General features: G+C 43.5%; 1 protein-coding gene across 1 annotated transcript in view; it reads right to left on the bottom strand.

Moving 5' to 3' along the window:
* LOC129094712 (LHFPL tetraspan subfamily member 6 protein) overlaps window positions 1-14,933 on the bottom strand; it is a 40,495-nt gene extending 25,562 nt beyond the window's left edge. The window contains exons 1-2 of the mRNA XM_054602977.1: window positions 14,660-14,933; window positions 13,276-13,793 (exon numbers count right to left, since the gene is read on the bottom strand). Coding sequence (XP_054458952.1) covers window positions 13,276-13,660 — 385 coding nt within the window. The 5' untranslated portion in view covers window positions 13,661-13,793; window positions 14,660-14,933. The remainder of the gene's footprint in view (window positions 1-13,275; window positions 13,794-14,659) is intronic.
* Between the last annotated feature and the right edge of the window lie 1,420 nt (window positions 14,934-16,353).

The raw sequence follows: 16,353 nt of genomic DNA, 5'->3' as shown, positions 1-16,353 counted from the left end.
AAAGAACCAACCAGTCCCATCCCATTGATGTATCTGTTTTTTCGACCCATGCAGGTTTTTACTTTAGGCTGCTATCCCTCCGTCACACGTTACAGCAGGGAAAACGATTGCATCGTGGCTACGCTGGAAGTAATTGTAAAACACCAGTGCCTTTTTTGTTTGAAGTTTGGAGGTATGTGTGGTTTAAATGCTGTCTTTTCAAACTGAATGTATGTCGCCGGGGAAATCTCCACACGCCAGTTGCCAGTATTCCGGCCGACAACTGTTAAGGAAAATAGTGCTCAGCTTCTCTCAAGTCTTTCAGTGTAAGTGTCTCAGGAGGATGGAGAGCAAAGCTGTGGATTGACCAGCAACCATACATTTGCCATTTTTTCTTCAGTATGCCCTTTCCTGTGGTTTGCGAGCCTGAAGAACTCACAGAGAGTGTGAGCTGCATACCAGCACATAAAAGCTCCAAACCATTGGGAAAGCAGTTCTTTGAAATAATAAGCTGTCAGATTTCATTTGAAACCCGTGACATTTCATTTCAGACTGTTTGTCTCTTCTGTTTTTCTTCCTGTCTCGTTAAAACACAAATTTTCAATCCTAAATATAGTTATATTGATGCTTTACAGTTATATGACTGCTGGCAACTTTAGAGGGAAAACCCACCAAGGAACACTATGTCATTTTAAAAAATGTCTATTTTCAGTGGGGCTGCCCCCTCTTAGAAGGACTAATCAACATTTCTTAATGCTTTTTCCATGCTGAATGATTTCTTGCCAAGAAACTTCGCTAGTAAACACAAGATTTAAAGTGGTTCTTTTGTGAGATTATTTGTGAGGAAAACTCAGTTTCACAATTCTGTTGATGACATCCACTAATGGATAAGGATATACCGATACCGTTATCGGATATTAAACCAATACTGACTCAAATAGTAGGATCAGGTATCGATAAAAATGGGGCTGAGTTTATCAATTCCGTGTTTATATACTAAACTGGCATTTTTAATTCCTGTTTAAGGTTTGTTGGTGCATTGAAAAGGTTTACATTTGAATTGGAATTCCTGTTGATATCAAAGATATTTCACCAAGTTGCAGTGAGTACGATGTATCATTTTAATAATAAACAATTCAGTACATTTATATCTATGTATTTTTCTTGTTAAATTTTGTTTTGCAAAGTTTAGAATTTTTAAGGCTAGCCTTATGTTGCCTTACACTTAAGAGAAGGATCCAGCTTATTAATTAAACACTTATATTCAGATGTGGTATTGGCCGACACCCAAAGCCCAGGTGTGGCTATCGGTATCTGGACTGAAAAAGTCAGATCAGTGGATCCCTACTAATGGAACTCAAATGTAGAATCCAAAGATATACAAGTCTCTCCAACAGAGCAGACTGCAGAGCAGCCACTTGAATTTCCACCAAGAGGTGCAGCTCTTGCTTTACAGTCTGATCCAAAAGTTGATCATTCGGGATGCATCCGCCAAGATACATAATGAAATCCTGCTCGTATCCTAGAGGACATTTCCAACACACATCAACTGCCAGCCAGGCTTTTCAGCTGCTTCTCATCTCTTTTGACGGACAAAATAATATTGGATTACTCATCTTCAACTGCATTGCCCGGAGAAGTGGAAGCTTAATGATCTCAGAGCTCCAGACACAGTGGAGGCTTGAGGGGAAGATGCTGAGATAATAATGGACATTTAGTGGCCAAAACCCAGAAGGGTATTGCAGGGTCTCCGTGCACCGCACAGCTGTCCCTGCTTTTATTGACATTTTGTGCATGCGGCCTGGGTCGTTTTACCGGATGGCTTACAGACTGACCTTGATGTCACTGCTGTTCATGGGTGATGGGCAGTTCAACTACTGGAAGACGGATGTCAAAGTCGCCTCCCTCTATAATAGCCACCTCTGCCACTTCACTCCAGAGAGCTGATGAAGTTACAGAGGTGGAAAACAACCCCCAATATTGGATAACATTTCATTTCTGGGCGGGTCAAGAGAAAGACATTGATGTTACATGAAATCAAAAATCAGATATCAAGGAGGCAATCAAAAGAGTACAACCCACCCTTTGTCCACTCTGCTGTGTGGCTGCCGTTTTATCAGCAGGCCTGAGTGCCTGACTTCTCCGTTTCTATTATCTCCCTCTTTGCACATGACGAGCCATTCGGCATCCATCATGAGTGAGGCTGAGTGCTTTCCGTTTGTAAAAAAAAAAAAACACACTCCGGCCAACCACTTACTCTGCGGTTATCTTCAAATGTCAGATGGCGAAGCCCATCACGGTCAGGCTGAAACATGTTGAGCAGAACAGCTTTGAAGGACTTCACTTCCTGATCCAGCGGATCTCAGAGAGATCCAGCGATGTTGGGAAAAATAACACCGACTTCTGGGCTTGTCAGAAGAGTCCAGCCAGCCACTGAGACATGTTGTTATGACAAGCGATCAGCTGAATCTCCTTTTATTTGTCTAATTTCACCCCAAAATGATCACATGAGCCATATTCAATTCGAGCAGCCACCCTGACAATTTTCTAATGCAAGCCATATCTTCAGTTTTCCTGCATCTACGTGCTCTATCAGAGAGACAGTAGGCAGCGGGAGGCAGGAAAGGGAGCTGCCCTGAGGGGAATGCCAACAAAGGACCAGCATTAGAGTAGCACTATCAGGACGGTCACGATAGCGACACATTCACTAATGATCAAGTCTTAGCTTGCGGTGCAGTAGATAAGTAGATGTGAGCGATATCACTGACAGTGGAGTAGTACGCTTCACCTCCCAAGGGCTCTGCTTTACGTATAATCACTCCGTAATTAAAAATCGTTCCCTCTGCTTCACCCGAACAGGTGACACCTTTGTATTTAGTTGTGTCTGTTAGAAGCCTTGAGGTTCCCTCCCAATTTCCCCATGCAATGGCACTTATATGCCATAGCACTTGGGTGTGGAGACTTTAATGAGGTTCATGTGTTTCATAAAAAAAAATCAATACTTCTTTCAGATGTTCGATACTAGAACAGCACAATCCATGCCAGAAAAAAGTAATAATAATTTATCCCATTTTCGCTTCTGAATGGATTTAGATTACTCTGTCTGGCAACGTTATATTTTAAATGAAAGCCACAAGACAAAGCATACAAATGATGGTGGTCAGTGTTTGTATTATATTGGAGCTACACACTGATGATTGGTGTTTTCATTATGTTGGTGAGTCTATAAAGCCAGAGAATAAGTCACATTTAATAATTTCGATTCATTCACACCATCTCCCACTAGAAACAGCTCAAGCGATAGCTGGAATATGTGATTAAAAAGCCTGGGTTCGGTCACAGTGTGACTATAAATCATTCCCGTGAAAAGTTTCTGTAGTATTCTGATGTGACTGTAACTAGAGCCATGTCGCTGTTGCCATGGGGACCCCCAGCGAGCCCATGGGCCAGGAACTGGGTGTAGTTGGCTGGTCAGGCCTGGGAGAACAACACCAGGGGGCTCAGACTGGTCCAGAGACAGAATTAGTGCAGAGAGCAAAGTCACTCTGCCGGATCAAAGAGTACCTTTGTTCCCATGCTCCCCTTTTGGAGAGCAGCGGAACTCTGCAGCATTCGCTTTTCATTCCAGTTCTCTGTGTCATTTCGTTTCTGTACAAGCAAAGATAACATACACATGAGTCAAGCGAGGCTTGAGTGAAAACAGAAAAGAGAATATGTGACTAATGGTATTAAAGGGCATGAAAGCAGCAGAGGAGGAGGCGGAGCGGGCATGGAGGGCAGGTGAGGAAAGAGATAAGGTATCGCTGCTGATATCATTATCACCACCTGTCATACAGCTATTTGTAAACTGCATCTGACACAACTTGTCAAAGCAAGGTCCTCAGGTTTGAACTACGACATTATTCTATGTCTAACAATTGCATCTGCATGGCGTTTAACAATAGCTTCCCAACCTCAGACAGCTCTGCGCAGCTCTTCCACCAAGCTGTTTTTCCACAACAATCCTATATAAGGGCATCAGCTCTTGCTGATCTTCACAAACACATACGAATATGGGTAGAGCACGTCTTCTGTCCTGTTTATAGCCTCCTCCGGCTCTCTCTGAGAAGGAGCTCTCTTGGAGCATTCCAGAGACCTTGTGTTATGCTTTCAAGGGGCTGCATTTTGGACAGAGCGGCTCAAAATACATCCAGCCAGTCTGTCTTACGGGGGCTCCATCTCGGGGCCTCTTATTCCAGAGTACTTTACAACCTTTGTCTGCTAGCTAGATGAGGTAAATGTCTGATTTAGGGCTCTTTCTTGCCAGGTTTTGTTTTTCGTCTCCCGTTTGGGTTCACAGTGAGGCCAGTCAACAAGGTGCTGTTTAACTGTTGACTACAATCTGCTCGCGGTGGGTAAGAACAGCCTGTTTCAGCTGAACTCCAATCAGCAGAATGGTGGTGGTGTGTTGTTTCTTGAATCTAAAGGCAACTTGTTGCTTAACTTGTTTATCTTAAGCAACAGAACACTGACAGCTAAAAGACTCAGGGGATTTCTCCAAATGTTGACCCTCCCTTCCTCCCCTCTCTCTCTCTCTCTGCTTCGGGTCTGCACCCCCTGCTGCTGTGGAAACCAGATCCTATAAGGGGAAGAGCCCACCCAACTGCTGCTGACCAGCTGGAATGAGAGTCTGGGAAGCAAAGCAGAACTGAAATCACACTGTGTCGCCTCCACCCAAACACTACACCCTTTCCCGGTCTCCACAAGCACAGCCATGGGCCTCAAAATGGAGATTATTGTTCAGCTGAGGCTTTCACTTTTTCCTCTTTTCCTGAGACATCATTTCATGGGGCACAATTACAGGTTTGTCATTTTATGTTAATGACGGGAGTGACATTTTGCTTATTACCACGCCAAGGTGCCTTTGATGGTGTGTTTCTGCAAGGCATCAAAAAAGCCCACAGTGCACATCCCATTCCTTCAAAGGAATTCTTATTTGTATTGACTAAAACACACAAACGCTCACTCTCTCAAGGGTCTTGCCACCTCTAATTTAAATGGGATGAATTCATAACGGAAAAATCCTTGCCTCTGTTAGCACGATCACAAGCTAAATATAGATTTTAGCCTGCTGCTGTAACGACAACAAGACGAACGCTGCGGAATTTATTCAACTCGAACACTTTCTCTTGTGCAACACATGCAAGCGCACTCATTAAAAGCCTCAAATTTAGCTGGTAGTGGTTCTGAGGATGGGGAGTTTTGGTGGAGGGGTGGGCTGGGGGGGGGGGGGCACTAGAATATATTTACCCTAAATTCCCAGCATTACTTGAGGCAGACAGCAAAGGCAGGCCTTGGCCTCAGCACACGGGACAGTAATAAACTCAGCCGCATGCAGGCTAAACTCTCAAACAAACACAAATGGACCAAGGAAGCAACAACTTCACACTTTACAACAGCACATGTCCCTCTCGCACACGCAACTACTGTCACCAAGTGATCAACAGGCTGAGGGTACTGGTGACGGACAAATGCATGTGTTAAGGTCCCCCCCCCCCCAACACCTCCTGTCCTGCTCTGATCTGATCTTCAGCTGCCTTTTACACCACCTTCATCTGTCCTGGCTGTCTAGCAGCGCGCCCACATGTGCTCCGAGTGACCCACTGAGGGACAAAGCTTTTCCACACATTACCGCCCATGAGATCTGCTGACTCTTCGTGCAGCTCCTAATGCTATCCCTGGCCTCTCAGGGATAAGATGAAGGAGATGCTCAGACACACTGAGTCAAATTAAATGAGAGATCCAGGAGTCAAAGTGGCGAAAAGGAGAACAATTGCTTGTTCTTTAGAGGGTATTTTGCACTGGCTCTTTGGGACAGGGAAGTGTACAGTATAATGCATCTATGGTTTGAGGGTAAAGAAACTTAAGACAGGCAATTACAGTGGATTCCTTTGCCAAAAATAGACTATTTTCTCAGCTATTATATGCTGCCACTTTTATGCGCAAATCCAGCCCGTATTCTATTTCTTTGCTGGCCTGCTATTTGACCTACGAGAAGGCAGCACAAAAGGATTATTGACCCCACATTCCCCCTCACTAGGAAGATCAGGGTATAATTACCTGTAGTGTTAAAGGCACGAAGCCTCTGAGACTGTAAAACAGGGTATGCATACTGAGCAAACTACTTTATCCCGAAGGACTCCGGGCAAATCCATCCAATCCATACTTATTCATTTATTCAGCCGACTCATGGCCTCTGACTCCCTCCGAGATGTCTACCAGGTCAAATGTGGGCTTTCCATCTTCTTCATCTCTAATTAGACATAACATGTGGGGAAGTTTACGAAAACTGTTTTAGTTTTTTCCTTCCCCTTGTTCTCTGTTTGTGTTTCTGTTCACACAGCGAGGTTTATCTGCAACAGAAACAAGGACTAAGATGGCTCAGACAGCATGAAAGGGGTTTATTTTTGTATCCCTACCTGTGACTAAAGTATTGCTCACTGTAAGTACAGGCTAGGGCACTGACACCAAACATGCCCTCCACAATGTGTGTCACCAGTGATACAGAGGAGCGGAGCCTCCACCATCTGTTAAGCATCTGCCTGAGCGGTGATTCACACATATTCACTGTTTTAGGTGTCAGCGGCAAAGACGTGATATGTGTTAGCAATTACTTTTCCGTCTGCTTCGCCCGGTCTGTAAGAGCAGAGAAGAACATCCCGGGTAATCATCTCAGGAAACAAACACAATCCTCACAAGGAAGTGAATTTGCTTCCTGAGTTCCAATTAAAATGTCAGTTAAATGTTAGCATGCTAACACGCTAAACTAAACTAAGATGGTGAATGTGGTAAACATTATACATGCTAAACATCAGCATCCCTGCATAGTTATTATGATTGTGTAGGCATGCAAATGAGCATTTAGTCGCTAGCAGGGCTGACTCTGAATAATTTTTTTTAGTTACAATGATAAAAAAAAAAAAAAACTGAGAACACTCACATTTGATTAGCTGGCCTGGAGCCAGTAAATATATTATATTGTTGCTTGCCAATTATATAAAAATTAGCAATTAGCACTTTCAAATTGTTATCCAAAATGAATATATTCCCCACAACTGTCTCTGTTTTTTAAAGCTGCATTAATGCCAGGCACGAATGCAGACAAACCAGACATGTTTTCTGGAACAGTTCTGTTCCGAGTGACAAAAACAACCCGATATGCAGCACGCCTGCTACTATGGCAGTGAAAACAATGACTTAACAGAGGAACAGACTGAAATAACCCTTCTGTCTGTCCTTTGGTTGCCCAGACTTCCTGTTTGACAAAACTAAATCCCTGTTGATGCTGGGCTTTCCGCCCTGTTTCTATCCGTTTCTGTCTCACTCTTTTTTCTTTTCTTTTTTTTTCATCCGTTCTCTCTTTCTGGCTGAGCCCAGGTCCACTCTTTGGGTCACTGGGTACCAGCCCAATCTATTTTATTTTTTTCCTGACAGCAGTGCGCACACCCACTGCAAAGAGGAGGAGGAGAGCGAGGTAAGGAGATGGAGAAGGAGAGAGGAAGGACACAAAGGGGGTGGACAGAAAGTAGAATTAGGGGAAAGGTGAAACAAGGCTGAACTAGAAAAGTTAAAGACTGAGAGCACTGGAAATAATACGGTAACCCGAAAGGCTAGAAAAGGGAGGGCAGAAAAGGAGGTGTGAGTTCATCCTGTGATAAAGTGAAGGGTGAAGGAGAAAGATAGACCAGAGTGGTGAAGAGAATAGACTGCCTGTGGTGCAGAGGCTTCGTTTCACCGCTCTGACTCCAAGCACCCTTGCGGTGATGTTGGTGGGGGTTTAGGAAACTGTATGTTGAGCAAAAATAGCTGCCGGGGCTCAATGGGCGCATTACAGTGTTGCAAAAGGGGTCTGCACTTTAAGTGATCAATCAACCCGGAGGAAGAGACGTCCACTTTATGACCATCAGTGGCCGGAAACGGGAGCGATGAAGAGCAAGATAGCGTTCTAAAAAACATTACCCAAGACTAGTGTCCGTAGTGAAAAGGCTCGGCTTCCTCCTCTCAAACATACGGGCCGCTGCTATCTCATTAGTTTTATGCAATGACGACATGACAGGAGAGACAGTGTAGTCCATCATCGTCACATCAAACTGGCAGGCCTTTGAGGAGGAAGGAATACAGATAGGATTTTTGGGAGTAAAAGGATCAAACGGCGCTTCAGGGAATATTTATCCATAGCCGCGGAAATGTCTCCCGATCAGACATGACCGTCAAGAGACACCGCCCCAGACGGAATACACTCCCTCCCCGGAAACATGAGCTCTCCATCCCAAAACCTTCCTCACGCGGATGCGATTTCATTTTGTTGTACCTCTTGAAAATGAGTGCTGATGGTGAGAGGGGAGTGGAAGCACACATTCTGGGGCTGGGCGGGATCCAGCTGGCAAGAACTCACAAAGCCGACACAAGGACAAAGCTCCTGGCTGTGTTGGTATGGCTCTAGAACAGGACAACACACTCCTGTGCCAAATAGCCCTTGGCAACATCACGGAAGCCAAAATAGCAGCCCATCTGTAATTTATTTACATATCTTTAAATTTATCGCTCGTGCCCATGCCCTTGACACACACCTCGAGCCACGGAGGTGGTGCAGGCAGATGTGATACATCTAATTTGATCGACATGTGACCGGGACACTGTATTACATGTTACAGGTCACCTCTGGGGGAACAATAGAGCTACTCAGGAAAATGAGGAGGCAAACTTTAGTGAAACAGACCCAGAGTTGAACGTATTTCATGTGTGTGTCCTCTCTGCGGCTTCATATTGTTCATTTACTGACCTCGCACACCAGTGAGGGCAAACGAGATGCTGGCACAGAGGTGTAAACAGAGCCAATCAACCAGCAAACGAAATGGAGAGGCTCTCCCAGCAGGCAACACAGCCAATTATTTGATAGTTCAGATCAACTTCACCGGAGGCAGGTTGGGGGAAGTATTCAACCAGCGCGGCCAACAAGCCTGTGCACCATATGGAGGCTGTAGACCCAGCGCGTTGCATTGTTTTCCTCACAAACATGTCCTTTTGTTCAGACTAACCAACGTGATACTGTTTCATCTACTGTTATTAAATTATGTTTTTACCGTGACTCTCATTGGAGTGTTCTTCAAATCTGCTTTGAAGAAATGCAGAAAAAAGAATCCAACTCACATGTTTTGAAAGCGGTGGAAGCATGAATGCATGTCACATAAATTACAAGTTTGTCATCTCGCTCTGAAAGACCTCACATGGGAGCAACCCAACGCAGAGATGCATGTGGAAGAAAATCCACATTTTTCTCATCTCAATTCATCAAAGGGCCGTCAGAACCCAGAGTAATATTTAATGTAATACGGATTAAATGTCTCTAATCAATAATAAATGCTTTTAGCCAATCCAGGAGTGATGGCGTTGAAAGTTCCTGCTCAAACTGTAAATAGTTCTCTGCACTTCTCCCAACAATGACAGACACAATTAGACTGTATAGATTCCCTGCTGACCGCAACCTATCCTTATGGCAGTGAAATATGCTGCGTTGAGCTGTTTTAAAACAGTTTTTTACATACCTTTGGGACCAAAAACCTTATGCAGTAGGTCCACACCTCCTCTATAACAGCATCAGCTAACAAGAAGTCCTCTGCTTGCACCATACAAACTGCCCTAACAAAATCTGTGAAAGAGGCCAAGTACAGCCTGTAATGCATCATATTGTTTGTCCTGTTATTTCGCCTTCAATTTCAAAAAGACGCTGGAGTTCAGCACCTTCTCAATAAAAATATAAGGCCTTTATCCTGCGGCCTTGCACAGCTATATCTCCTGACATTTTTATCAAGAGTTAAAGTGATCTCAGTCCATCTGACATTCTCCGCGGGTCAAGGCAATTTCTTTTAGAGATTTCAGACATGTTTTGGAACAATGCTTTATCACTGTCTCTCCTAATGTGACTTGTGATGTTATTTGGGCTTCACATGCTGCAAATCAACCTTTAGGACCTCTGGTTTTGGGATCACAACCGTTTCATTTGATTGATTGGCTTGAAAGGGCACAACAGGGTGTAGGTACGCTGACAGAAACTCGGTCTACATTTGCAATTTTCATGTTGTTAATTGGAAATCAACCAACATTAGAGACCTCTATAACAAAATAATTATAATAACCACATCAGATCAGTGCACCGTCTAGATAAAGCCATTTTAACGTGCCTTTATAATTTTACCTCTGGCTCTAGCAGAGACAACCATTTAAAGCACTCTCTTTTACAAATCTGGCATCCAGCCCTGAATGTCTGCGTACTACTATTCTTTCTCTTAACTGCACCACCGTCATTCGAGAAGGTCACATTTTAAGTTTGTTCCCCTGCCATATCTAAACATTCCCAGACGCTCCCATAAGCAGAGCAGGCATCTCACTTTTATAAGACCTCAAATATTATAAAGAGAAATAAGCATCTCAGTATTCCAAAAAGCTTCTGGGAGGCTCCCAAACGTTCCCATCACTATCCTTAATATTTAATTGGTGATGGAGCTGACCCGTCGTCCAATCGCGGAGCCTGTCAAAGTTATAGGCTATCATATCGCAAAATGCCAAAACAAAACTACCTGTCAGGCTCAGTAGAAGAAAGAGAGGAAATAAACACCAAAAAAAGACACCAAAGAATAAATTAAACGCAGCTTATTGTAGCGAGGGGAACCACAAAGTACTTAAAAAGGTACACTGAGGTCTTGTACCTTGCCTGGGGAAAACATACGTTAAACAGCTTTCCCCCCCGCTGTGCACAACTCTGCTTGAGGAACCCAAAAGACAAGGCGAGGCTCTGCGGGGGGGGAGATCAAAATCCCCAACAACCAAATCCAAGTCAAAAATCTTTTAATGTCTGAACCTCCCGTCTGTGCCACAGTCGTTTGGAGTTCTCACCGCTGCATAACTAAGACAAGAGACTACCACACAGGCAGTTGTTTAATGTAAGCAGCACAGAGCGCTCAGGCCTTTGATTTATGAGCCAGAACAGTCTCATAGTCTCATACTCAGACTGAAACTCTCTGGCCCGAAGAGGAAAATCTGGGCCTTTGCCATTAGCAATTAACCAGCTCTGGAACAACTTGCCCACAAGTGAACTGGGAGAAAGCAGCATTACAAGAGGTAAACAACAACACCAGCAACAATAATAGTTTTTGTTAAAAAGGTACTCTTTCAGCCGCGGCTTGGGCTAATGAGATAAAGCGCTGATAAATCCTTTCTGCTCTAATCTATTTCATGGGATTGAGATAAATTACAGGGAGATATAAAGTGGATGTTTTTACTCGTGGCGGCCCACAGGCCCCGGCCTCTCTGGTTAGACACTCTTCATTAGTGGCCCGACAATAGGAGCGGAGGAAACACAAAAGGAGGAAGACACCGGCAGCAGACAGGGAACCATGAGGCTTCTTTACATCTGGCGAATTCAAATAAGTTTCCTCACCGACTGTTTGTCTCCATTACTCCCTCTCACTGTTCCCGCTAATCGCTGAGATTTGATCATATCCCTAAGCACACATTTCGTACCCCCCCCCCCCCGCGGGTCCTCAGTTCTTAGCGAAATTCTCGATTAATAAGAAGTGAATGCTGAATGTTACAATCATCAGGTGGTTCTTTTTTCTCTTCTCCTCTCTCCCAATTTACCCTGACATTTCTACACTCTTTGCGAGCAGAAAAAGAAGACAATGCACGGAGCGCCCACTGAGCTTCCCAATTGTGTCACTTCCAATTAGCCCTTCTGAGACATCTCTGGCCTTTGGTTCGCCAGCATTCAACTTAAAAAGAACTGAGCGGTGCCCCTTTCATGCAACCCCGCCCTTCCTTCTCTCTCCCTCCATCTAAATTCATGCCGGTGCTGGATTTGTGAGTCTACCAAAAGAGAGAAATCGCAAGAAAGAAAGATTTTTTTTTTCTTTTTTAATCCTATAACCAAAAATAGCCGTTTGCTGTAATACTCTATGTATGGGGTTGCTGTGAGCTTAAAAGGAGCTCTCCTTACATAAAAGTGCACATTTCTGAATAAGCCAGCCAGCCTTCACCTTAATCATCCTCCATATTATACATCATTAATACCGACGTTCCTAAGCAGCTAAGAACTAGGACATGACACGTTGTGGTGGTCCTCTGTAGATTTATCCTTCTGGGGGAAAAACTGGCAAGCTCTGTCAAATCTGCCTGCAACCTGCTTTCCTGTCAAATCACTTTTTTAAAGCTGAAGTGATGGGGATTGCAAATAGCAGAGTGGTGAGCCACAGTATGCGAGCAAACGCTTTTGAGTTAATGAGAGGGTCGGAGCGCCGCAGCTTCTTAAACTGGGGCAGAGAAACTTGCAGCTTCAGTGGAGGCCTTTGCTCAGAACTCGCGTCCCCGGGAGAACACATGTGCAGAAAACCAACAGTGCACATAAACAAAGCGGCTGCCGTGCGGAGCCGCGTCCACTTATTGTAATCAAACAAACAAACAAAAAGGCATTTCCATGGCCAAGGCTGCGGCTCGGAGAGGATTCCATGTTTGCAAAGAGAAAAAGAAAGGGCGTGGGTTTCCTTTCAACTCTAGGGGATCAAAACCAGAGCAGAAAATCAAGCTGACATATTTTGGGCATGCTGTCTTGATTTTCTGTCATCTCATCAGTCGAACTGAAAACAAAAGATATGAATTGATGCCAAAAATCTGCCGCACATATGAGTATAAGTTAAATAGCCCAAGCTTTCTTAAATGAGACCAAAGCCACATCTTTGGCACCAAGACACTTAATGTGAAATCAACAATTCAGTTTGTAAATGTGGTACTTTTTAAAAAAGGCTCTTTCAAATATTCACTCTTTTTAAACTGCAGTCATGAGTTAAGAAAGGTGAACTGACCCAACGTCGTTAACCACGCTCCATTTCTTGAGGAGCCAAGTGTCTGAGGAGGTTTTGTTGGCCAAGAAAACTGGAGCCTGAGGTGAAATGTTCACGCTTATTAAGATTTCTAAGCCTCCTTGTTCCATCACCAATGTGATCGCGATTCCTAAACAACCCACGTTGGATTATAAGTTAATCACAACCATTAAAACTTCACAGTTCTCCATAAACATCTTAGGAGTTATAAAGAATCTTCCAATGCAAAGCAAACCATCAAGTCATGTGTGATATGAAAGTTAAAAACTTGATAGCCCCATATCTTTTCATTATTCTAACCAGAGCCTTGGCTCTGCACATCCGCAGTCAGAAGAGAGCCAACCATTGTGAGGGGAAAAACAAAAACACAGAGACATAAACTCACCTCCAACAAACTGAATTCCGCCGGCCACGCGGCCGATTGTACGGGAGATGAGGTCAGAGATGCAGCAGCCCATGAGAGCTGTGAGGGCCACCAGCAAGAGGAGGCCGCACCCCACGCCCGTCACCACCGTGCAGATCCTCCACTCCAGGCTGGGGATGCCGTTGAAGGAGGCGTAGCGGCCGCACTGCTCCAGCATCACCGTGGCCTGCCTCTCCTCGTCCCTCACCGGGTAGGAGCAGCGGCGGAATGTGCCAAAGGACACTGGCTTGTCCATCTGTGTCCCCAGCAGCCAGTAGGGCATGAAGAAACCAACGCAGGAGGCGGCAGCGCACAGCAGGGACAGCAGGGCCCAGATAACACCAGTACATGTCAGACTAGACGCCATGGTAAACAGCCCACGAGCGCTTCACACAGTCACTGAACCAACAGCAGTTATATGAGCAGTCGCAGTGTGCTGGGAAGCCTTGCAGTGAGCATTTAACACCAGCAACCTTCACCTTCTCAGTGACTCCCGGTCCCTGTCAGGAGGAAGAGACACAGAGAAGACAGGAAAAGTCATCTGTGGGAACAGGTTGTTGGCTTTTGGAATAACTTGATTAGCCACAGCTTGATAAGTTGAAAAGAATCTGAGTAAGAGAGTACCATAACTTATTAGTTTGTCAGATGGTATTCTTTTTTCTCCTGTAGAGTACTAAAAGACTTGAAATGATGAAGTAAGCAGATAAGTAGACGGTAGAAAAGCTGGACATCGTTTAATGAGGGGCATAGTTATTCAATATCTTCAATACTATTCAGATTTTGATTCATGACTAATAGCAAACACAATTCATAAATGATCAAACTCAGGCCAATAAATCATCAACTCTAGTTTGATAAGATGAGGGCAACAGTTATTCTCCTTTTCCTTTATAATCACACAGGAATCCAAGAGAAATAAATAAAGCATTCTAGTTAGTTCATTAAAATCAGCTCATATTAAGGCAGCACTGAATATGCATAGTAACAGCCAGTATCTCCCAACAGGTTGGCTATTAATGGAACAACTGCTATTATCAAGTCTGGCTACTGTAAAAGTACTGTTTATTTTTGAAAACATGATTAACTCTACAACAAAACAGCAACTTTATCATGATAGCATACACATAACAGAGCAAAACTACAACACTTATGGGACTGTAATAACATATGATCTACCCATTAAGTACAACATAAAGTGCACATATAGTTGAGGACACACTCCCTGCAGGAGCAGCCACTAAAGGAACATAATCGCAGTGATTTTCTTTCGTTATAGGGGTGACCTCACGGAACACGCTGTATTATCGCAGTGCTCACTCACACTGCATGTGAATCATATAAAAGAAAAGGAAAAAGACAAGCTTACATGTTGGGAGACCTCCGGAATACAGAGCTCATTTCCATCTGCTGACTCCAGCTGTGTTGGGTCTCAAAGCAAACTTTTTTTTCTGCAGTCCAGGAAAAAGAGAAGAGAAAACGCGTTCGACCGAAGAATGTTAATGTTAATATCCTCCTCCTCCCCACCACCACCACCCCAGCAAAAAAAGTGACCGCAGAATCCTCCTCATCAATATATTTATTCAATTATTCACTCCTGTGCTGTGCAGAAACGTGCAGTGCTGTCTGACTGAACTCCCCGTTTCCACATTCCTGCTCAGAGAGAGAGAGAGAGTACGAGAGAGAGAGTACGAGAGAGAGAGAGAGAGAGAGAGAGAGAGAGAGGAGGAGGCGAGTCCATGAAACACGCTCAGGAGGTGACCATCAATCACACAGATCCCCACCCAGGGGCTGGACTCACCGCTACTATCATTCCCCTCATTCTCCCGATGCATTCAGGGACGCCTCGTAAACTGCTAGACTAGTAAACGCAGGCGATGAAAGATGGGGGAAAGCAAGGGGCAGCTATGTTATGAGAGTATAAGTCTATCAGGTCTATATTACATTACATTACATTACATTACAGTCATTTAGCAGACGCTTTTATCCAAAGCGACTTACAGGAAGTGTATTCAACATAGGTATTCAAGAGAACTACTAGTCACCAGAAGTCATAAGTGCATCTCCTTTCTTAAACAAGCATCTTAAAGCATAAACCAGAGCAAAAGTACAGAAACAAACTAATATGAATACAATAAGTGCTAAGCGGAAGGCTCAGGGTGCAATACCATAACTATAATTATTCTCTCTGTATTTATAAGATTTTTCTCTTAGTTATTGTGGGTTTTTTTCTTACTTACTTGTTTAAAATACTTGTTTGTTTTTTCTACTATGTCTCTTGTTTGCACTATATCTATAAAGGATATATAAACTACAGTACATTACATTACAGTCATGTAGCAGACGCTTTTATCCAAAGCGACTTACAGGAAGTGTATTCAACATAGGTATTCAAGAGAACTACTAGTCACCAGAAGTCATAAGTGCATCTCCTTTCTTAAACAAGCATCTCAAAGCATAAACCAGAGCAAAAGTATAGTGCAGAGGCAAATTACTACGAAAACAATAATTGCAACAGACTAATCCGAATATAGGATTATTGGTGGGTGGTAAATACTCAAATTGGTGTTATAGGTCGTTTTTAAGTAGCATGTTTTAACACAGTAGGGACTTTAATTGTATTGCTCATTTGCTTATTTATAATTACTTCATTTTTGATCTTGTTTTTTTATTATGTCTCTTGTTTGCACTATCCTCTATGCTGCTGGAAACCTGTAAATGTCCCCGCTGCAGGACTAATAAAGGATTATCTTATTTATCTTATCTTATTGTATCTTAAGAGATCAAATAAGAGCTTATATTTTGTGTATCAATTAATTTGCTATTCTGTAATTGTAACGTCTTGAGTTGGAGTTTGAGTTGGAAAAAGGGCTTCCCACATTAACATGTTACCTTTTGGTGTCAATGTGTTAAATAAATACAACCTAATGATTATTTTTGCAAGAATTTTTAATCAGCACTGTCTTAATGGTCAAAAAAAGCCTGATTTATAACATTCATACTGTAGGCTATTTGCCTGTGTTACGCCCTGTGCGAAAAAGTATAGGTTTATTAGCCTGGGAT

Source organism: Anoplopoma fimbria, chromosome 1, assembly GCF_027596085.1.
Source record: "Anoplopoma fimbria isolate UVic2021 breed Golden Eagle Sablefish chromosome 1, Afim_UVic_2022, whole genome shotgun sequence".
NCBI classification, from domain to species: domain Eukaryota; kingdom Metazoa; phylum Chordata; class Actinopteri; order Perciformes; family Anoplopomatidae; genus Anoplopoma; species Anoplopoma fimbria.
This window is presented reverse-complemented; position numbering and strand designations above follow the sequence as displayed.